Source organism: Peromyscus eremicus, chromosome 4 (genome assembly GCF_949786415.1).
Source record: "Peromyscus eremicus chromosome 4, PerEre_H2_v1, whole genome shotgun sequence".
Taxonomy (NCBI): Eukaryota; Metazoa; Chordata; class Mammalia; order Rodentia; family Cricetidae; genus Peromyscus; species Peromyscus eremicus.
This window is the reverse complement of record NC_081419.1, coordinates 85,821,274-85,843,084: the sequence shown is the minus strand read 5'-3', so window position 1 is coordinate 85,843,084 and position 21,811 is coordinate 85,821,274. Positions and strand designations below refer to the sequence as shown.

At 34.8% G+C, this 21,811-nt stretch overlaps 3 protein-coding genes across 3 annotated transcripts; 1 reads left to right on the top strand and 2 right to left on the bottom strand.

Moving 5' to 3' along the window:
- Nucleotides 1-643: 643 nt before the first annotated feature.
- Nucleotides 644-1,585, top strand: LOC131908447 (olfactory receptor 4K3-like). Its single transcript, XM_059259489.1, is given in 1 exon segment — nt 644-1,585. A coding segment is annotated over 1 exon segment (939 nt). The 5' UTR covers nt 644-646.
- A 6,427-nt stretch (nt 1,586-8,012) lies between these two features.
- Nucleotides 8,013-12,085, bottom strand: LOC131907839 (olfactory receptor 4F4-like). The gene is made up of 2 exons (XM_059258916.1): nt 12,017-12,085; nt 8,013-8,984 (listed from the first exon to the last, which is right to left on the bottom strand). The coding sequence occupies exons 1-2, from the start codon at nt 12,083-12,085 to the stop codon at nt 8,013-8,015; spliced, it is 1,041 nt and encodes a 346-aa protein (XP_059114899.1).
- Nucleotides 12,086-13,475: 1,390 nt separating this feature from the next.
- Nucleotides 13,476-14,417, bottom strand: LOC131907838 (olfactory receptor 4F17-like). Its single transcript, XM_059258915.1, has one exon. It carries the CDS (start codon nt 14,415-14,417, stop codon nt 13,476-13,478), a length of 942 nt encoding a protein of 313 aa, XP_059114898.1.
- Nucleotides 14,418-21,811: the final 7,394 nt, after the last annotated feature.

The window sequence follows — 21,811 nt, the reverse complement described above, 5'->3', positions numbered from 1 at the left end:
GTGAACATGGTTTGTATATTTCAATCTGGTGTCTGTGTATATCTTATATGGCATTCTGTTCTGTATGCTTCCTCTCTGAGGTTTTCCCATCATTTACTTTATAGCTTTAAGCTAATATTTTACTTTTCCAATGTCACAAAACAATTCCACTGATGCCGAATAAAATCATTATGTATGCTGACCAAAATGGTAGCATCCTATCAGACCATTTCATTGATATTCAGTACAACTCCCCATCAGTTTCCAAATTTAATCCTCATTTTCACTGTGGAATGTCATGACTGCTAGTGACAAATTTAGACATTTTTTTTTTTAAAAAAAGAACATACATTTTTAGCTTTTCACATTGTTGTCCTATTTCCTCACTACTCTCTGACAGAGGAATTTCCTGATAGAGCATGTGGATAACAGTCACACCTAATGCTTCTCTTCATGGGGAGTTGCTCTTGGCTCATTACTCATTAGCTTTCACTTGGGCAGCAGTGTCACTCTCATTTCCCTTAGATTTCTCTCTACATTTATGCATTTCTATTCAGGTAAGTTTCAAAGGGAATGTCAAGTTCTACAAAGGAAGGAGAATTCCTCATACTACTAATTCATAATCTTTCTTTCTTTGTAGGTCACTTCTGGGGACACACTGAGCAAAATGGATGGAGGCAATCAGTCTGTGGTGTCAGAATTTATACTTTGTGGACTTGCACACTCACAGAGTATTCAAGTCTTACTCTTCTTGATGTTTTTGATACTTTATCTGCTCATTGTGTCTGGAAATATTGTCATTATGCTCTTAATTACTACTGACCGCCATCTCCATTCTCCCATGTACTTCTTGTTGGCCAACCTGTCTTTTGTTGATATGTAGCTTTCCTCAGTCACGACTCCTAAGATGATATCAGACTTTCTCAGGGAAAAAAAGACCATTTCCTTTGCAGGCTGCATATTCCAGGTCTTCTTTGCCCATTGCATTGCTGCAGGAGAGATGGTGTTGTTGGTGGTAATGGCTTATGACCGCTATGTGGCCATCTGCAAACCACTGCACTACTTCACCATTATGAACCTGAAAAGATGCACTGGGTTGGTGCTGATTTCTTGGAGTACTGGCTTTGTGCATGCCATGAGTCACCTGGTAGTGATTGTGGAGCTGCCTTTTTGTGGACCCAAGGAAATAGACAGCTTTTTCTGTGACATGCCATTGGTGATCAAGCTAGCTTGCACGGATTCCCATGATTTGGATATTCTAATGAATGCTGACTGTGGGCTTGTGGCTGTAACCTGTTTCATTCTCTTGCTCATTTCCTACACATATATCCTTATTACTGTTCGCCAGAGTTCCAAAGCTGGTGCTTCTAAGGCTCTGTCCACATGCACTGCCCACATCACTGTGGTGATGATCTTTTTTGTGCCCTGTATCTTCATTTACGTGTGGCCACTAAATATTATCTGGTTGGATAAATTTCTTGCTGTATTTTACTCTGTCTTTACACCTCTCCTAAACCCAGCTATTTATACACTGAGAAATAAAGAGATGAAAAACGCTATGAAAAGATTTGTAAGCAACTACCTTGGTCTCAAAGGAAATTCCTAATACCAAGAAATGTAAACTAATTACTTCAAATAATGAGACTAACTGTATGAAGCAGATTTAAAATCAGGAAATAAAATTTGTACCAATTTCCCCATATAGATATAATTTAACATTTAAAAAAATATGACATTCAGTGACCAACCATGAAAACATTGTAGATCCTTCACCTTAAATCTAAACACCAATGCTCTTTGTATACAGGAATGCCATGAAACTATTCTTCTATGTCTTTAATAAAGTTTAGCTTAACATTTATTGAGCAAACTCATATGTTTACCTTTGTGGATAACATCTTATTAAATTTTACCTGAATATATAATTCTGAACACTACCACATGCCCCAAATTTTTCAATATCTTTGCCAATTAGCCAAAGTCATCCCTTTTGCTTTATCACAGCTATCTAGCAATACACTAATCCAGTAGACAAGATAAATTAAGCAAAGTAGAAACAAAATTTATTACTTCACAAAATAACAGTAGACTATACTCTGTATTTTTGAAATTTTAAATCAGATAAAGTATAATTATAAAACATACCAATAAAGTTTAATGAGATTTCTAAATTATCTCAATCTGAGACTAACTTTTGTTCTTTAAATTATTTTTTGTTGTTGTATAATATTTTAAAATATAATATCCATGAAGAATGTTTCCATAAATTGACTGATTAATTATTAGAATATTGTACTTAATTCAGTGGTCAACACACATGGGACATTTAACAAACACGTTGTTAAGTACAATACAGTTCTCTTGGTCAGCAAAGCTGCAGATGTCTCTTAAAACAATCCAAAATTTCTCATCAGCAAAGGGACTCTAGCTGGCCCAAGCATGGCAAACATGGCTCTGCCTTGTTAAAAACCATTACATTGCATTCCTAAAGCTAGCCACCAAGGTCTATTCCGTTATTTGGCCATCTCCTCATTGTGAGGTTGAGGACAAGGTTCAACTATCAAAATATTGAAGTCTATAGTCAAAAGCCCCCTTCAGCTGCCCTAATTTCCATACCCAATTACAATTAAACACCTCACCCTATCAAGAGGTTTCTGCTTTTCCATTTATGAACTGCCATTTTCCTGTAGACCATGCCTGTGTCCTCTATTCAGAGGCCCTCCTTTGTCCCCCAGGACAAACATCTCTTTCCCTTCTCCCTTGTTCCTTTCTTCTTTCTCCCTCATCCTCTATCTTCTGTCTTTTTCTCTTATTTCCTGCCCTTTCTCTCCTTTGTACTGAGAACTTGGTCTCTGGGTTTCTTTTGCTGATACTGGCCCCTTCAATAAGGCTCAGTAGACAATGAGAAGTTAAAAGACTTTATTCTTCACGTCCTTGCTTCAGCAATCTCTGGGGTGTGGCCTGTTGGCCTGATGCCAAGTTTTGTCTTTTAGGAGCTGTTCTGTGCCTGAATTTTCAGCCTTAGATTTCATTAAGAATTTCTCCATGAGAGAAATTTTATACAATATGCTATTCTCATCTCAATGAGAACTTCATTTCTGTGTAATCTTGGTTCTTCAATTTCCTTCTCTCCCTGACTCTTATCCTCCCTTTCTTATCCCCCCCAATTCCTCTCTATCACTTATCTGCTGCTATCTTTGGCTATCTATATTTGTCATAAACACACACTTACTTGTTACTCAAATTTCGTTGATTATCTCAAAATCATTAATGACAATTGGCTTGATCAAATCAGGTTCTTAACCAAACTCGTTGTTGAAGTGGTTAACATCTTTCCAGTCTCTCAGTCTGTACCAAGTCTTTACACGTGCTTTTTATTCTTTGAATTTGATGACTATTCCAAACAATTTGTCTAATTAACTATCACATATTTGGTTTTATTTTATTGAATCTTTGTAGTTGTTTTTTGCACATTTCTCTCTTCCATCTCTTTCCTGTAGAATGTCATTAGGCAGATAATATTTCTTAATTAACCTCACTATTACTTAATTTGTACTTCATTTCTCCACGTGATATGAATCATGATCTTTGTTTTCAAGTTGTCTGCTTATCTATCTCTTGTAAATTTTATGGGAAAACTCTTATGTACTAATATTAGCTTATTAGGTTCATTCCCTGAGAAAAATATCTCATTTTTATTTAATGATCACTTTGTGGATGCTTTTATGTACTTATCCCTAAATTTTTTTTATACTCATTGTTATGATTGGAGTGTATCACTGATCCTCATATGGTCCAGCTCTTGTAACTGGCAGATTATTCATTTTTTTCTGTGTTTTTTTTTTTTTGGCTTTATCATAATAGAAATTATTTAGTCACCTTTAAGTGTGACATGAAAAGTTGTTTGGAACTTTGGATGGTTCTTTCTCTACAGCTTCACTCTCTGGTTCAATTACTAAATATTGACATCAGGTACCTTATAGTCCAGAGATGATATTTAAATGAAATTTCAGCTTGCATATATTTTAGTATGAAAAAGTTTGAAAATATTTATTGTAAATACAGTTTTCATCTTATGTATAATATGTAAGTTTAAAACTTTTGCTAGTTTCTATTTGGTTGCTGAGTTCATGAAAGCTACTTAACTCATATATAATAACTATTGTTATTTAAATATTGAAATTATTAATTTTAGAGTGATATTAATTCACGTTTTATTACCTTCATTTTAAATAGTTTAATATAATATTAAAATTAATTATATATATATATTTAGAAATATTTACTAAATTTATAAATTAGGAAGAAATTAACACAATTCTTCACAGACCTGGAAAGAATAATACTCAACTTCATATGGAAAAAAAAAACCCAGGTTAGCCAAAAGAATCCTGTACAATAAAACAACCTCTGGAGGCATCACGATCCCTGACCTCAAGCTCTACTATAGAGCTACAGTAATAAAAGCAGTTTGGTACTGGCATAAAAACCGACATGTAGACCAATGGAATTGAATTGAAGACCCTGACATTAATCCACACACCTATGAACATATAATTTTTGACAAAGAAACCAAAAGTGTACAATGGAAAAAGGAAAGCATCTTCAACAAATGGTGCTGGCATAACTGGATATCAACATGTAGAAGGCTGCAAATAGATCCATATCTGTCACTGTGCACAAAACTTAAGTCTATTGAGAGCCGCTGGTAGTGAAAGTCCATGAGAGTATACAGCAGTGACAACTAGTGTTCAGAAGGTCAACCTATCACAACTAAGGGTTCTGTTAGAGGAAACCATCACACAAGGTGTTATGGAATTACTGCCTTTTGAATTGGTTGTCTCTTGTTGTAAACTTCTTGTGTAATAACAGCTATGATTCTCCCCATTTACCATGCATCTCCACATTACATGTACATGTAATCTCATGATTGCATCTCAATCTTGGGCACAACTTTCCCTATACATTTGCGGTAATTGGACAACTGTCCCCAGCTGCGTTTATTTTTCATTAACATATATCTAGCTAGGGCCATTCTCTGGACAAAAGTATTTCAGCAAAGATATCTTTTTCCAAGGACAAAACTGCACATAGATAAACATTAGCTCATCTCACTCACAGATAGTGAAAAGAACCACTAACAATTAAATCCTCAACCCCTTACCTTCACCCAGGGTTATTTACCCAAGACCCTAATTTAAGAGATTTACTGCTCACATTCCTGGGATGACGTTTTAGCCATTTGCTAGTTACTGAGTTAAGGCAGTTACTTCCCACTGACCCAAGGAGATTGCCTCTAGGCCAGGCAGGCAATAGGTGCCAAGCTTCTTTCTTGTGCAAATTAAGTTTTTATTCCTCCTCAGCCAGGTGCTATTCCTAGATTTTCTCCTCAGCAATTACTCTGAGTGAAAGTGCTTTTACTAACCAAATACTACATGCTCTGACATAGGTTGCTTAGTCACCTAGCATATGTCCCCCTCCCTATCAGAAAGCAGCTACAGCCAGGACGAGCAGGAAAAGTGGCGCCAAAGACAGTTTACTTTCTTGTGACTTATTGACCCCTAACATTTTACCTAGCCATTTCTAGATTATAATTTTAGCACATAAATTCCTAATGATCCTAGCCTTTAGTTGACCCTACCAGAGAACTACCCTTTAGTCACTCCCCTTTTCGATTGTAATTGGAAGCTGACAATTAATTGCTTTATGTGTGGGTCCTTATCACCTCTCTCTGAGACCCTGAAAACTTCAAGCCTCCCATTGCTTTACCAAAGAATTACTGTGTGGATATATATACTGGTTCTCTGAGAGCACTGAGAGAAGAGGATTGATGGAGAAGAACAAAGATGATGACGGATATGGAAAGAACTAGGTAGAATGATGAGAGAACAGGAACTTAGTGCAGGAGGGACTGGGTGCAGGAGGGACCGAGAGGAGCTAAGTAAGAGAGCAGAAAAGAAACTGTGCAGATAGAATCGCCATAGAAGAATAAAGTGAATGGACTAAAGAACTCAGTGTGCTTAGATTCATTTGATATCCCTCAGATTAGAATCCTCAGCTGGTTGGTAGACTCTTCTGCGGACCCTGGGAGCAAACAATATAGGCTGGACCTAATATTGCTTGCGTTATAAGTCCAAGTGGATCAAAGACTTCAACATAAATCCAGCTACTCTGAACCTGATAGAAGAGAAAGTAGGAAATAGTCTTGAATGCATTAGCACCAGAGATCACTTCCTAAATATAACACCAGTAGCACAGACATTGAGAGAAACACACACTTTAAAATGTTTGCAGTTTGTAAACTGATTCACATCTTCAATTCATTTATAAATTGTTCTGTGATATGATGAATAAATATATGTCCTTTTTGACATCACACAGTGATTCCACAGCTTTATTAACAGCTCCTTTATTTTACCACTGATTAGAGATGCTGTCAGATAACAGGCAAATCTTTTCTTGTGTTTTAATGTCCTTGTGGGTTTTTGTACTAGTTTTTTTCACTTAGATAGGCACAATTTTAACCCGTTTGCTCTCTAAATTTCCATTTTTATTCATACATTCAGATCATAATTTATTCAGTTAAATAGCTTATTACTCAGAGTATGTGTTGTCCAAATTTAGCCTGCTTCCATGACAAACATAGGAAAGATTAAATGTTGGCAGAATCACTGCTGTGTTTAAAAACTTATAGTCTTCTCTACTTCTGTCCTGAAATGTAGAATTCCTCAATATGATGGCCGTGTATGTGCACATTAGTATGCACACAAATATATACATTTGCACATAAATGAACACATTCCAATAATATCTACAATACCCCAAATGAACATCTACTAAGATTGAAATATATCATGTTCTTGAAACAAGCTGTGAAATACCAAAGTGTTAAAACTCTTGACCACATTGACATAGATGATTAGCATGGCTATTATAATACTAGGTATCATTCATTGAGTGGTGAATATCTCATATGTTTATATTGTCTTATGTGTCTGTTATTTCATTATTTGTCATAATAGCCAAATGCAATACATATCGTGATCTCCTTTTTATTAATGTGGGAATATAATCTTACAAAGTTAAATAAATACCCATAATTGTGCTTAGTAAGGTCAAGTAGAATTGAATCCAACATTTTTTAACTTTAAAGTTCTGCTAATGGAGCTGGGTTGTGGTGTCGCATGCCCTTAATCCCAGCTCTTGGAAGGCAGAGGCAGGAGGATCTCTGTGAGTTTGAGGCCAGCCTGATCTACAGAGCAAGTTCCAGGACAGGCTCCAAAGCAACACAGAGAAATCCCATCTCAAAAACCCAAAATAAATAAATAAATAAATAAATTAATTAAAAATTCTGCTAATGGAAAATGATAGATATTTGTAATTGATATACTTTGCATAAACATGGTAAGAGGCTGGGACACTCTTATTTGCTGTCTTATAACTAATTGCTGTATGTCACAGGGTGTAAAGCACCTTAAAGGCAAATCATGTTTGCAAGTTCAGTTTTTTAATCATGCTTGATAATGAACTAATAGATAATTTTTTTTAATGGTAGTAGGAGACAAATCATAGATGGTTACCAGGTAGGCATATCCTTTATGAATCTCAGTAGTTCACATATAAACACTTATAACTGAACACATTGTTTTAGTGAGGTGGGTAGTAATTCTTTTATTATGCTTTTATAAAAATGAGTCAAATAAAATTTTCTTTAATGTAAAATAGTCCAGCTTATGTCTTTTGTTATCTCAAACTCAAAGGTATCCAGAGGTTCCAGTTGTACAAAAATAATCATAACAATACCTTTAATTGTTGTGAAAACTAAATAAATGGTATTTTAAGTTAGTGTTATTAATTTGGAAAGTATATAAAAACATAAGGTATGATCACATTGAATAAACTGAGGCAATATTAAAACCATCTTTATCAATTATTAAGTGAGGTAAAAGTGGAATGTTAAATCATCATAAAGTTTGCTAAAGAATTTAATAACTTACTTCTCTCATTATCTCAATCTCATGGCTATAAAAGATCTAAGACTTTATCCAAAGTTTTAAATTCCATTGTCTCAGACGTCTCATTGCAACTTTCATCTCTGTGTTCCTCAATGTGTATATAATGGGGTTCAAGAGAGGAGTGACCACAGAGTAAAACACAGCAAGGAATTTATCTAATGACTTGATGGGAAAGGGCCAGGCATAAATAAAGATACAGGGTCCAAAAAACAAAAGAACCACTGTGATGTGAGCAGTCAGTGTGGACAGAGCCTTAGATGATCTATCAGAAGGGCGGCGCTGGATGGTCATTAGAATGATAGTGTAGGAGATGATAAGGAGAACAAAAGAGCACACAGTGAGTATACCACTGTTGGCAACGACCATGATGTCTAACCTGTATGTGTCTGCACAGGCAAGTTTGATTACTCTAGGAAGGTCACAATAAAAGCTGTCAACCTTATTGGGACCACAAAAGGGTAAGTTCACTGCAAAGGCTAATTGACTCACTGAGTGTAGGAAGCCGACTCCCCATGCAGCAAGCACAATGCCAACACATACATTGCCACACATAATTGTAGTGTAGCGTAGAGGCTTACAAATTGCTACATATCTGTCAAAGGCCATGGCTATGAGGGTTACCATCTCACTTCCCCCAAAGAAGTGAAGGAGAAATATCTGTGTAAAACAGCCCTTGACAGAGATGACTTTGCGTTTGCTGAAAAAGTCAACAATCATCTTGGGAGCTGTGACAGAGGACAGAGACAGATCTATGAATGATAGGTTGGCTAATAGGAAGTACATAGGAGAGTGGAGGCGGGAATCAGAAGTCACAGTTATGACAATAAGAAGGTTGCCAAACACAATTCCGACATAGAAAACAAAAAAGAATGCAAACAGAAAGATTCTAAGTTCCAAAGAATCTGAGAGTCCAATAAAAATAAATTCAGTCACCACAGAATGATTTGTTTCCTTTGATGATTCATTCCAGAAGAGAGTTTCTGCACTTGCCTTGGAAAAGACAATGAAAAGAAGTCAGAGTTGTTATACGCAAATTCTACTCCGGGCTCACTGATTTTGGACTTGGTATAAGCTATTTCACAAAAGCTCCCAAACTAGAAATCAGAGCTCATAATTTTTCCTATAGTGCATCCTTGGTTGTCTTGTTCTTCAGGTAGCCAAGGCTCCCAAGTCTCTATAGTGCTAGACTACACTATAGGACAAAAATAAGGAAAAATGTTTGATTTAAAAGTGAGAGGATGAAAGATTCCTATTGGGGATCTCTAAGGTAACTTTAGGAAAATTCAGTAAATCTTTTGTGAGTAATAAGGTGAAGAAGTTTAATGGAAGATTAATTTGGAGGCAGATTCTGAAATTAGTAAATGTGATTATTTTTGTCATGATATGGAGCATCGGGAAAAAAAAGATTTAATTTGTTGACTCTAGCCTTAATGTGTTTTTAAGAGGGAGAGATTTGGCCGGGTGGTGGTGGCACACGCCTTTAATCCCAGCACTCGGGAGGCAGAGCCAGGCGGATCTCTGTGAGTTCGAGGCCAGCCTGGGCTACCAAGTGAGTCCCAGAAAAGGCGCAAAGCTACAAGATTTGAAGTAAAACTAAGAAACTGTTTGAAGCCCAACTGTAGGTAATAACTACAAATTGTGGTTGTGAGCTGAAAACAGGAATCTTTCAAGTGAGCCCATCCAGCAGTCCTCTCTATTGCTTGAGAAGGGAGTTTGTGAGCTGCAAGTCTGCACAGTTGAATGTGTACCTGAATGACCTTGAAGACACCACTGAAATTTGTGGCCACATTGGATGAACAGTGCGGGAGGCATTGGGTATAACTATGAAAAACTGTTTTCTAGTTGATAATGTAAGGCATGCATCTAATAATTTATAGCTGTTACTAGAGTCGGAAAAGAAATTAACAGGAGGCAAGGATTAAAGATTTTTTCAAATGTTTCAAGTATTTTTATTCTGAGTAAGCAGGAACAATGTAACATGTTTAATTCTGATACTGATTATAATGAACACAAGGGGACAATATGCAGCATTCCAATTACTTTTAAGAATATGACTATATAGAAGGAACCAATGGAAAGTGGACATTTCCTGAATGTGTAGAGGCATTGTTGGGACAATCTTGCAATTTGCTCGGTAGCAAGTTAGGGACTGGACAATGACTGTTTTTCATGGCTTAGAGGAAACATTTTAATTGTTTTTCGAGAAAAGAAAATAAATATTGTTTGAAGTAGTTTTCTAGTGAATGAAGTAGCAGATGAAGTATACGAAGGGCCAGGGAGGCACATGCCTTTATCCTAGCATCCTAGACTCAGAAGCAGATGGATCTCTGAGTTCAAGTTCAGCCTAATGTACAGAGTGAGTTCCAGGACAGCCAGGACTACACAGAGTAACCATGTCTCCAAAAACAAAAACAAACAAACAAACAAACAAGGAATAATTTCCTGACTAGGAAACAGAACTGATGATAAGTAACAGAATAGCAGACGTATCATGCAAAATACAGAGGTGGACCTTGATGAATACTGTCTGCTGAAAGACATAAGGGCCTAGAGGGTCGTCTGTGCCAAATCTGATGGCGAATGCTGCTATTAGTTATGGAGATTTATTATATCACAACCCATTGTGCTTAAAATTGATGTGAATTTCTCAATTTTCCAAACCTTTTTCCTTACCCCTGCCTAGTTAAGCATCAAATTACTGTTTACAAAGTTATATTCAAACTTACTGGCTCTATTTTTCCAGACATAAGGACAGTTTTAATCATAAAATAACTCATGGGACTTCTTTTAGTTCATGTCTTCTTAACCCAAGAAAAATATAATCATCCCAGCACAGCCAGTACTCAAATGTAGGATTTCTGTTGTGAGATACATTATGGTGTGGTAGTTCATTAAAGTTTTCTTTCCAACCATACTATGCAAATTAAAGTTGTTTTGAGTGTTCTTTTTTTGTTTGCTTCAAAATGATACATTTTGTTTCATTGATATTGAATGAAAAATTCCAAATTATATCTCCATGAGAAATGTGCCATGGATGAAGATAGTTCAAGGGTTCTCATGTACAGAAAACCAAAATCTATCCCAGTAGAAAATAAGAACTTAACAGTGTCACTTTTAAGAAAAAAAAATGAATCCTGTGGTTCAATATGGACCACATCTTCAGAATTATGTTGCTAAGAGAAGAATAATAAAATGGAATCTTCATCTAAGAGTCCTTTTACCAGCACAACCTCTTCAAAGTTCATTTGAAATTCCAAAAAAGACTCAAAAAGTTTTGGAGAATATAATAATTCTATTTATTCACTGAAGGAGTTCTGCATCTTATACACTGTTTTTATTATAATAACCAAGGACCAAGCATGACTGAATAGAAATTCTTTCAGCATATTCACTTTGAATTCAATCATTAAAATATTGAACTTTTCATAAGCATTTTTTACCTTGATTTTTAAATATGTTTATAATCATAGTGACGGGGATCGGGGCTTTGGGTTTAAGCACAGATCTACTGCTTGATCCTGGATGTAGAAAGAAAAATTCTTGGGCTTTAATTTTCGTGTTTTCAAAATGGTACAACCCAATCAATAGTTCTCAGAATTTCCGAAGTTGTACCAATAGAGTTTGCAGCTTCTGTGTGGAAAAAAAAAATGTACCTAACTAGGTTTCCCTAGGATTATTTAAAAAAATAAAGACATGGAACAAGAAAATATTAGGCTTTTGGGAAACAAGAACTGTATAAAACCACTGCATAGAGAGGAAAGAATACATTAACTCATTAAAATTAGGTGTAGGAGTCAATAATTATTGCATCTAAAACACTGATAATGAAGGTTATCCTTTTCAATATTACTCATGTTAACTCAGTTACATATGGCAGGATTTTCTATTTGTTTTCCTGAAAAGTATCATAACGAAATCCTGTATAAGTGAATATTTCTACTGACAGATGCATTTAACTATCAATAAAATTCTACACTGTAGCTGCTTCTACTGATGAATTTCAGTTTTGTCATTCTGCTTACCTGTTTCACAATTAGAAATGTTGACATCAATTTTAAGAGGAAGAATAGTACATAGTCACTCTCATACATATTGTCAAATCATTAACATTTCTGGAAGAGTGGTTTTTATGTGAATTGTTCTTCTGAGTAAACTGCTTGGCTAATGGTAAGTCATTCATGAAGTAACCAGAAGCCCATGAAAAATCCAGCAACAGCCTGAGGGTGACTGGGGAGACTGACTCTTATAGTGTCACAGGTTTTCCCTTGGCTATTGGAGGAAACATGAACTTTTCCTGAGTTAAGGAACATTGTCATAATTTCTTGGATCATGGGATCATTTTACTATCTCACTCAATCTAACTGTGATTGCAAAAACAAAAAAAAACATGGTAAACCAAATAAAGTGATATTATAAAATTAAAATTTAGACAGATTAACAGGCAGTGAATGATAATATTTCAATTTTATAAAGAGGATAAAGTTTAAGACATTGGTAGTCAGTATCTGAAGAATGTATCAAAAATTTTCTTGACTAATATTAGATGTCTCAGTTTTATCAGCTTATTTTTCAGTTTAATTATCATCAAGACATTAGAATGAGCTGATATAAACAATTAAGTTTCTGAAATTGTATCTGATAAACACATTCAAGACTTGTCATTCCAGGTATTGTTTGAAGGAGCCAGGAGATTCTTCTTCATCAGCACAGCAGCTTGAGAGCTGGCACATTAAATAGTGTTTTGAGATCTTGGTAGTATAACTTTAGAAAATAAGTCAGCTGAGATAATTTAAATTGTACAATTATTTTTATATCAATAGTGAAATTTATTGAGGAAGACTACCATGGAAACAAAGTTATGCTATTTAAAGAGGGATATACACAGGTATTGCATGATTCAAAGTACTACAGTCTATGTCTAAAAGAACATTGCACATTATCATTGAAAACCAGGCAAGACAGAACACACACATTTTAATAGTTTTTATTTTCCTACTTATCTAACTTAAAGCACATTTAAGAATTATTTTCATTTCATTTTCCATAATTGTTGGTTTACATAAACCCACATTTTATCCATTGGATCCACATAATTTCCATAAGAAATATATTCTAATAACTAGTATTCTTATCTGCATAAAAATGCTGATAGTTATATTGCACACAATTATGTACATTTATATAAAAATAATATGAAAGGTTGTGGAAAAATTGTTGATTATAATAGCTTAAATACAATGAAAATACTTAAATACAATACAACGCAAAAACTTAAAAACAATAAAACATTTAGTTAATTGAAAAACATACAACTCTTTCATTTTGTAACTAGCAGAACTTATTGTAACTTCCATTTGAAGTGACATTCTTTGATAGATATACTCCAAGAATTTCTAAAAAAATAATAAGTGTTTTTATTCTACAGATTTCATGGACATCTTGATAGTGCATAGCACCATTCTATGCTTTTATTAATAAAATTTACTGTGTAACTTCCCTAGAACTTAAAACCTGTCTACTTAGCCTTCTGATGGCCAACTTCATATCTTTATTCCTTAAAGTATAGATAGCAGGATTTAAGACAGGAGTGACAACAAAGTCAACAATAGCAAAGAAATTATCCAGTGACTTAGTTGGGAAAGGCCACACATAAAGAAACATGCATGGTGTAAAAAACAAAACCACTACGGTGATATGAGCTGATAAGGTGAAGAATGCTTTGGATAAGTCAGTTGAAGAATGTTGCCGGACAGTGACCAGGATAAAAATGTATGATACAATCAAGAAAAAGAAGGTACACATAGATATGAAACCACTGTTGGCAGTGACCACAAATTCTAGTTTGTAAGTGTCCATGCATGCAAGTTTAATGACCCTTGGAAAATCACAATAAAAGCTTCCTACATTATAGGGGCCACAGAAGGGTAAATTTATGACAAAAATAAACTGAGACATAGCATGAATCATACCTATGGTCCAAGCAGCTATTACCAAAATCATGCACATTCTGGGGTTCATAATCGTCAGATAGTGAAGAGGCTTACAGATGGCTGTGTACCTGTCATATGCCATGGCTATGAGCAACACCATCTCAACTCCACCCATCACATGGATGAAGAACATTTGTATCATGCAGCTGTGGAAGGAAATGACTTTACAACCAGTTAAAAGATCAGATATTGTCCTAGGAACTGTTGTAGATGAAAGGCCCAAGTCGATGAGTGACAAGTTGGCAAGTAGAATATACATGGGGAAGTGTAAGCGAGAATCAAAAATCACTGTGAGCACAATGAAGAGGTTTCCAAAAATAATCCCCACATAAAATAAGGAGAAGAAGAAGCAAAAGAAGAACTGCATTCCAAATGTTTGTGCAAGTCCCAGCAAAACAAATTCAGGTATAATAGAAGTATTCACTTGGCCCATTGGATCAGAAAGCAAGGAAAATCTTGAAAAATCCTGAAGGATAAGATGAATTAAATTTAAAGGCATCAAAAACAAGATTAAATGTTAGTAATTTTAATTCTATCACTGTGCCAGAGATATAGCTTAACAGTAGGGTATTTTTTTAGTTCGTGTAGACTATTTTCAAAATACTAGGAACCAGAGAACAAGAGATTTATGGAGGTTGGAAAGAGTTCCTCACAGAATGATGCATTACATTAAATTATATTAATTATTAAAACATACATTTATGAGATAATTTATAAAGTTAGATAAAATACATTAAATGAATTCAAGAAATTCAGGTGAACTAAAAAAGATATTGAGAACAACCATAAGTGAATACAGCATTCCAGAAAATCAAAAGACTGTAAGACCATTAACATGGTTTTCAAAAGTCAGAGATAATTTTAAAACTGTAATCTAAAATAATGAATTTAAGTGAATATCATGAATTAGATTGTAATGTGGGTAAAGACATTTAAAAACTTACTTATTATATGTGTCAGCTGAAAAAGTGACTCAGTGATATAATGCTTTCTTGGCATGTGTGGGGTTTGATCCTCTGTACTGAAAAAAAAAAGAAGAAATGAAAATTTATTTTCTACACATGCTTTTGACTCTGCTAAAACTAACATGTAAGTTATCTTGTTCTTGAATTTCAGTGTTCTAGAGAGAATAAGACTGATTTCCTTATAATGTTAAAATGATCAAACTACACAGGATGATACTAAAAACCAGGCAGGTAAAGTGAACTATGATATAGAAAACTGGGAAATGTAACTGTGTATCTATTTCTCTCTTTGTATCTTAGAAATCAATGAAATATGATAAAATATTATTTTCTTGTTAAATTTGAAAAAAAAATATAATTATAATTAGCAAAATTTATTATTATTACAAATTCATTCAGAGTGGCCAATGTTATGTGATATTTTGATTGTGTTCTGACAAATAAAGCTTGCTTGGAGTCAGAGGGTAGAGCTAGCCACTAGCTGACCATAGAAGTTTGGAGGACTATAGAGAGAGGAGACAGGGAGTAGTAAGACAGGGCTAAGTCAGCGATTTTGGTCAGAGGAACTGTAGAGGTAGGAAGCACCTGACAGCTGCTTCCTATTCTCTGATCTTTCAGGTTCTTACCCCAATATTTGACTCCTGATTTTTTAATTGATAAGATTAATTGGAATAATGGTTCAGACCAATCCTGGTCAATACAAATTATATATCAGTGAAACAGGTTTATTTATACATCACAAAAGGGAAGAAAGGGTTTAACCCTTAAAGTAAATTTGAAATCATATAGCAAAAATTTTATCTTCATACCTTTTGGAGAAGTACGTCCCCTTCTGGAATTCTACTTGTATAGATTCTATCTTCAGCCACAAATACTCATCACAATTTAATGACCATGATAGGGCTTTAAAACAATTTTAATAAGAACCACTAGGTATAAATATATTAAATATACATAGTTGTCTGTAACACAAATCTAAAAAGGTTTTAATAATAATAATAAAAAAAACCAGAGCCAGATATCAGGGTGAAAGCTGAAATATCAGAGAAGCAGAGCAAGCCAGCCACATTCTTACCTCTATGAAATCCTCAACCTCAAGAAAGTGATTTCCTGTTCCTCATGCCTTCTATACTTTTTCTGCCCTGCCATCTTACTTCCTGGGATTAAAGGCGTGTGTGCTTCCCAAGCAAAGGCATAAGATCTCAACTGTTGGGATTAAAGGTGTGTGCTACCATGCCTGGTTCTGTTCCTAGTGTGGCCTTGAACTCACAGAGATCTGGATCTCTGTCTCTGGAGTGATAGGATTAAGGGTATGTACCATTACTGTCTGGCCTCCATGTCTAATCTAATGGCTGGCTCTGTCCTCTGATCCCCAAATAAATTTTATTGGGGTGCACAATATATCACCACAGTTGTCCATAATAATACTATAGAAACTGATGATGGAACTTAAAATAACATTAAGATTTTTCTTTAAAATACTGAGGGGAAGTAAGTTGCATAGTCCATCATTTTTACAATGATAGTTTTTCACTTATCTGAGCTTCTAATTCTGTTTTTGAATTTGAAGGAATCTTTCAACGCACATATGATATGCATATCTGTTTTTCCCTCAAATGTCAAATGGTCTAGCCATTTAAGGGAATGACAGGTTTATAAAGATTTTTGAAAACCAGGATTGACTCATAACTGATAATATATAGAATGTTAATAATTTTATTGCACATTTTCATGTCATAAATTATATTAATTAGGGAGTAGGTACAGTGAAATCAGTAAAGAGCTCTGTTTAAATTTATTTGGCATATTCTAAGACAGAAACTTCTTAAGGCATTCCACCCAGGTAGTGACAAAGCATGCTTTCTGCTTTGTGTTGACTAGGGTTGGCCATTCTGAATGAATTTTGGTAATACAGTAACCATAAGGAAAAACAGATATTCTGGTGCCCTCATTAGGCTCAGTGTGAGCAAGAGTAGTGTAATGTTGTGTTATAACAAGAAAGGTAAAATGTGCTCAGTCTCTATAATGGGATTTGTATGTATGTTTTCAGGGATGATCACTTGGTAATGGATAACCAATTGGTGTGCTTTTCCATGGGAAAGGCTATTTCCCTCTCTCAGCATTCCTTAGTTATTGTAATTCTTTGTGTAAGATTGAGGTTTTCCCACATCAATGTTAGCATGTCTATTGGTTTTATCCATGTTCAACAATTGATGAAATAAACAATTAAAAGAAGAAAGATACAATGAATGGTCAAATAAGCAGAAGCGTTAAAATGCAACAGGACAGGAAGAGATAATACTTTGGTAAGAATCCAGAGAATAATCACTTGGATTCCTTTCCCATTCCTATTATTTGCAATAATTTTGGTTAACTCTCAATTTCTTCATTGTTTCCTACATTAGCCTATATAAAAATTCTAATAATCATTCAAGTCTTCTGGTAATGTACTATATACATTGTAAAACCATTTTTTTGCCATACTAGTACATTCATACTTTTGTCACTAGACTTCTAGTCTATATGTAGATCACTCAGTCTTCCAGGATAGGAGGGTGAATATTTGGGGAGAAGAATTAAACCTGAGAAGTATTATAGAGTTAATAAAATAATCCTTGAAAGGTTCCTTGGCAGTGCTCTGTACTGGACTGAAAAGACTGTGGTTGGTGACTTACTAAACTCATCTATATCATTGCAAAAATAGCACTAAAGTGGAAGAATTATTTGTAGTGCTTATGGTGAAATATTTCATAGTTTTTTTTGTTTTGTTTTTTTGAGACAGAGTTTCCTCTGTGTAGTTTTTGTGCCTGTCCTGTATCTCCTCTGTAGACCAGGCTGACCTTGAACTCACAGAGATTCGCCTGTCTCTGCCTCTGGGATTAAAGGCGTGTGTCACCACTGCCCAGCTCATAGTTTTAAAGTAGGATAAAATATATACCACATTTCAGCCTATAAAATCAACCACAATCCAATTAAGAATTAATCTCTGAATTATATTGACAGATTTAGAAATCACATTACTATTAATTTAATGATGTTGAAATGGTAGGTGAGAGTTATATTTTTTGAAGAACAAGATCCTAAGCTGTATGAACTTACTTGTCTGAAGACTGCTTTCATTTATAGTGTGTATTTTATTTTACTGATAATATTTAATTTTTGTAAAATATGGTGTCTACATTCAAAATATTTGGAACTAAGTGGTGCATAAAGAATATGATGCTGTCAGAGTCAATAGGATGTTTTGAAGAACAGGAAGAAGAGAAGGCATACAAAAAAAGGAATAAAAACAAGTTGGAAAGATAGAAAAAAGCAGTGGCAGGCAAAAAAAGGAGAGACTCCTGAGGCAGGAACAAGGAGAGTAAAGTGATGGTTAGAAGGAGACACACTGTACAACTTCACACTGCCCAATATGTTTTAAAACAGTACACATTATGAATTATGAACTTCTCACTGAGTGGATTACTAGGATTCCCATGCACTATTACTCCATATGTTTAGTAGAAAGATGTAGAGCAATAGAGTAGCTGTGGAGTAAATAACTACTGACATCAAGAGAAGATAAAAGAACGTACATGAACGGATGTGACAGTGAAATATGAAGGGACAACTTGGTGTTTGATGGCTTTGGGGATGGTTCAGCTAACTTGTAGATGATTCATCTTCCAAAAAACTAGGAAGTCATTGATCAAAATAAGGCTTTATCTTTCAGGAAGAGTTTTGTTTATCCTGGTTCTAATATTGATAGCTTTTCATGAGGGTAAACTAAAGCTGAGAAGTCCAGGAAACTGTTTCTCTTTGTCCAACAAAGTAACACCTATATAAAACTATGCCTAGAACACATGGGAAAACTTCAACAAAATATTTCACAAATGTATTTTTAAAAATAGATACAAAACTGCTCATTTGAAAAGCAATATTATAATTACTCACAAAGTACTAGAAAATTGAATTTCATACACTTTTATACTTGTTGCTTTCTAGTTATGGGCTAATTATAAAATGTGCATGTTTAAATAAATGAAGGAAGTCTCACTCTTTTACAAACATCTAAGATTACTATTATATATTATTGTTAAATCAAGATGGATCCAAAGAGTTTGTTTGCAAAAATTGTAAAAATGCAACAAAACAACCACCTAGTTTTATACCAAAAGATGAAAACAAAAACAAAAGCAAAAAACATTGCTTTATTTCTCTTCCTTTAGAACTGTCGATGATGGCATAAAGCTCTTAGGAGTTCATAAGAAGCCAAGTCCCCACTGTATTTGATGTTTTGCCTGGTGGTGGTGACTTAAAATTTGTCAGTCATTGGAAACCTAGGAATAGGTACCTTTTCAAACAAGACATGCAGATACGTGTTAATCAAAGAATACTAATAGAATAATGGCTTTACATGAAAGTAGGAAAGGACTGTTAAAGAACTCATCTAACCACTTGATTTTACATCATGCAGCCCAGTGTAGTTAATAGCTCATCCACAGTAAAATGTTCAGAATTCCAGATCCGATGCCAGATGTCCTAAACTCTACTCTACTGGTATTCTTCAATAATACTCTACAAATGCTTAGGAGAAATAGTTATGAAATCTCAGAATAACATATATTTTATAGGATCAATTTAACCTGCTGAAAGGACCCCCTTAGTCTTTGAACTCACATTCAGTTTGACATAAAACTGTCTGTCCCCTTTCTTAAAGGAATAGTACTCTCCCTACCCTATTCTTTGATGGGCTTTTCCAGGTTTTCTGTTTCTTTTTTATTTTTTCAAGCATCCTGGCCAGTACTTCATCAGTTCCAAAGATGAAGAATGCACATCTACTGCTTTTCTGCAGAAACCCTTGCCATGGGCCAGAATTTTTCTAAGTCTGAGCATAGCCCCTCAGTTTATGCACTGCCTAGAGCACACAAATGTTGAAGAATGACGGAACTTCACCAGAACATTGAAAGTCCAAGCTTGAGATTATTCTGTTTTAAAATGTAATCTGATTTTTAGATATACAGGAAACATCAGAGACCAGACGCCCTGCTTGGCAGAGTTGAACATGAATTTTACAATTATTTGAGGGCACTAAAAGCAGAAACACGTGTATCTTGAAAAATCTTCACACCAAAGAAGCAAATTGAAAAATATCAAAAGGTTTTGAGCATGGGATTAATTATATAAGGCAATAAAATTAAGTTAAATCTCAAAACAAGAAATAATAATGTGAAATAAAAGGACAAAAATACTTTTGATAGGGGACATATCTGACATAATTATTGTACAGACGAAAACAACTATAATGGGAAGGATTTAAATGTAAAATATCCCTTACCTTCTGTCAAGAACTAGTGGTGCACTTTCAGGAGAAGGAAAACTCAAGTAGCTTATTCTTCATTTCTATAAGCAATGCCCCTGAAGACAAAGGTATATGTATGATTTTTTTATATTGGCAAAGAAGATAATTAGTTGCTCAGGAGAGTGACCGACTGATGCTGTGGAGGCGGCCAATACTCAGCTCATTAGTAGTTTCTTTTGGGAATTGGATTTTGAGTCACTGGTTTCCCCAAGAGAGAAATACCAAAAGAATTGCCTGGTTATCTAAGAAGAAAGCAACAAGATTCTGAGGTAATATATTAACGATTCTAAAACAGCTTCCTTTATGAGTGGTAATCTTATTGTATGCATTGTTGAAAAGGAGTAAAAATATTGCAAAGGTAGACAGCTGTGCCTGTACCATAAATTTCTATATTAAATTGAAAATAATCTAAAACTCTTTATCTGAAAATATATTTCCTAGAATTGTTAGTAAGTCAGAATATAAGTCCTTATTCTTTCATTTTGACAAATTTTTGCCCATGAAAGCCTAAATGTGCTACAAAACCAGAGGATGATAAGTTTGAAAGTCATTACTTTTATCATTTGAGCTGATTGACTATAAATAAAATTTGTAAGTTATTAGTTCAATTTGTTCAGAGCTTTTGGAAGATATAGGTAGCTTTTTTTTTAACCACAGACTATTTAAAATAGAGTCTGAGGTTGGTATATTGGAGATTCATGCTACAAGAGTCTAGTTAATGGAGAATATCATCATTCAACAGCGTATGAATAAAGCCATAAGGGCAATTTCAGTGGGTCTTATCAGAGAAGCTTGTCTTTGTCTTGGATATAAAGTCAGAATCTGATCTTATTGAGGTTTCATTGAAATAATGATGGCTCTGTCTTTGTTTATAAGTGTGTTTTTTCAAGAATATGTTTGTTTAGATCTATACTTCATTTTCTCTTGCTCAGAAAAAAGAAAAAAGAATAGGTCAGTAGAAAAATGAGGAATGCTAGTTGATCTAAAATTAATTTTTGGAAAATAATATAATATACATGAGATTAAAACTGGAGAATACTTCTGTCAGATAGATCTTAAAATTAGAAGGTATCTTACACACACAGACACACACACACACACAAAAAAAAAAAAATCACACACAATTGTAGTCCTTTAACCATAACAGAATGAGCATGTGAAAACCCTTTGCGATGGTTTGAGTAGGTATGGCTCTCATATACTCACGTGTGTGAATGCTCAGCCCATAGGGAATGGCACTATTAGGAGGTGTGGCCTTGTTGGTGTAGCTGTGGCCATGTTTGAGGAAAGTGTGTCACTTGTGGAGGCAGGCTTTGGTCACATTCTCAAGCCATGCCTAGTGTGACAGTTCACTTCCTACTGCCTGAGGATCAAGATACAGAACTCTCAGCTCCTTTGCCAGCACCTTGTCTGCCTATATTCCACCTGCCATGATGATAACGGACTAAATCTTTGAACTTTAAGCTAGCCCCAATTAAATGTTTTCCTCTGTAAGAGTTGCCATGAGCCTAAAGCTCATGG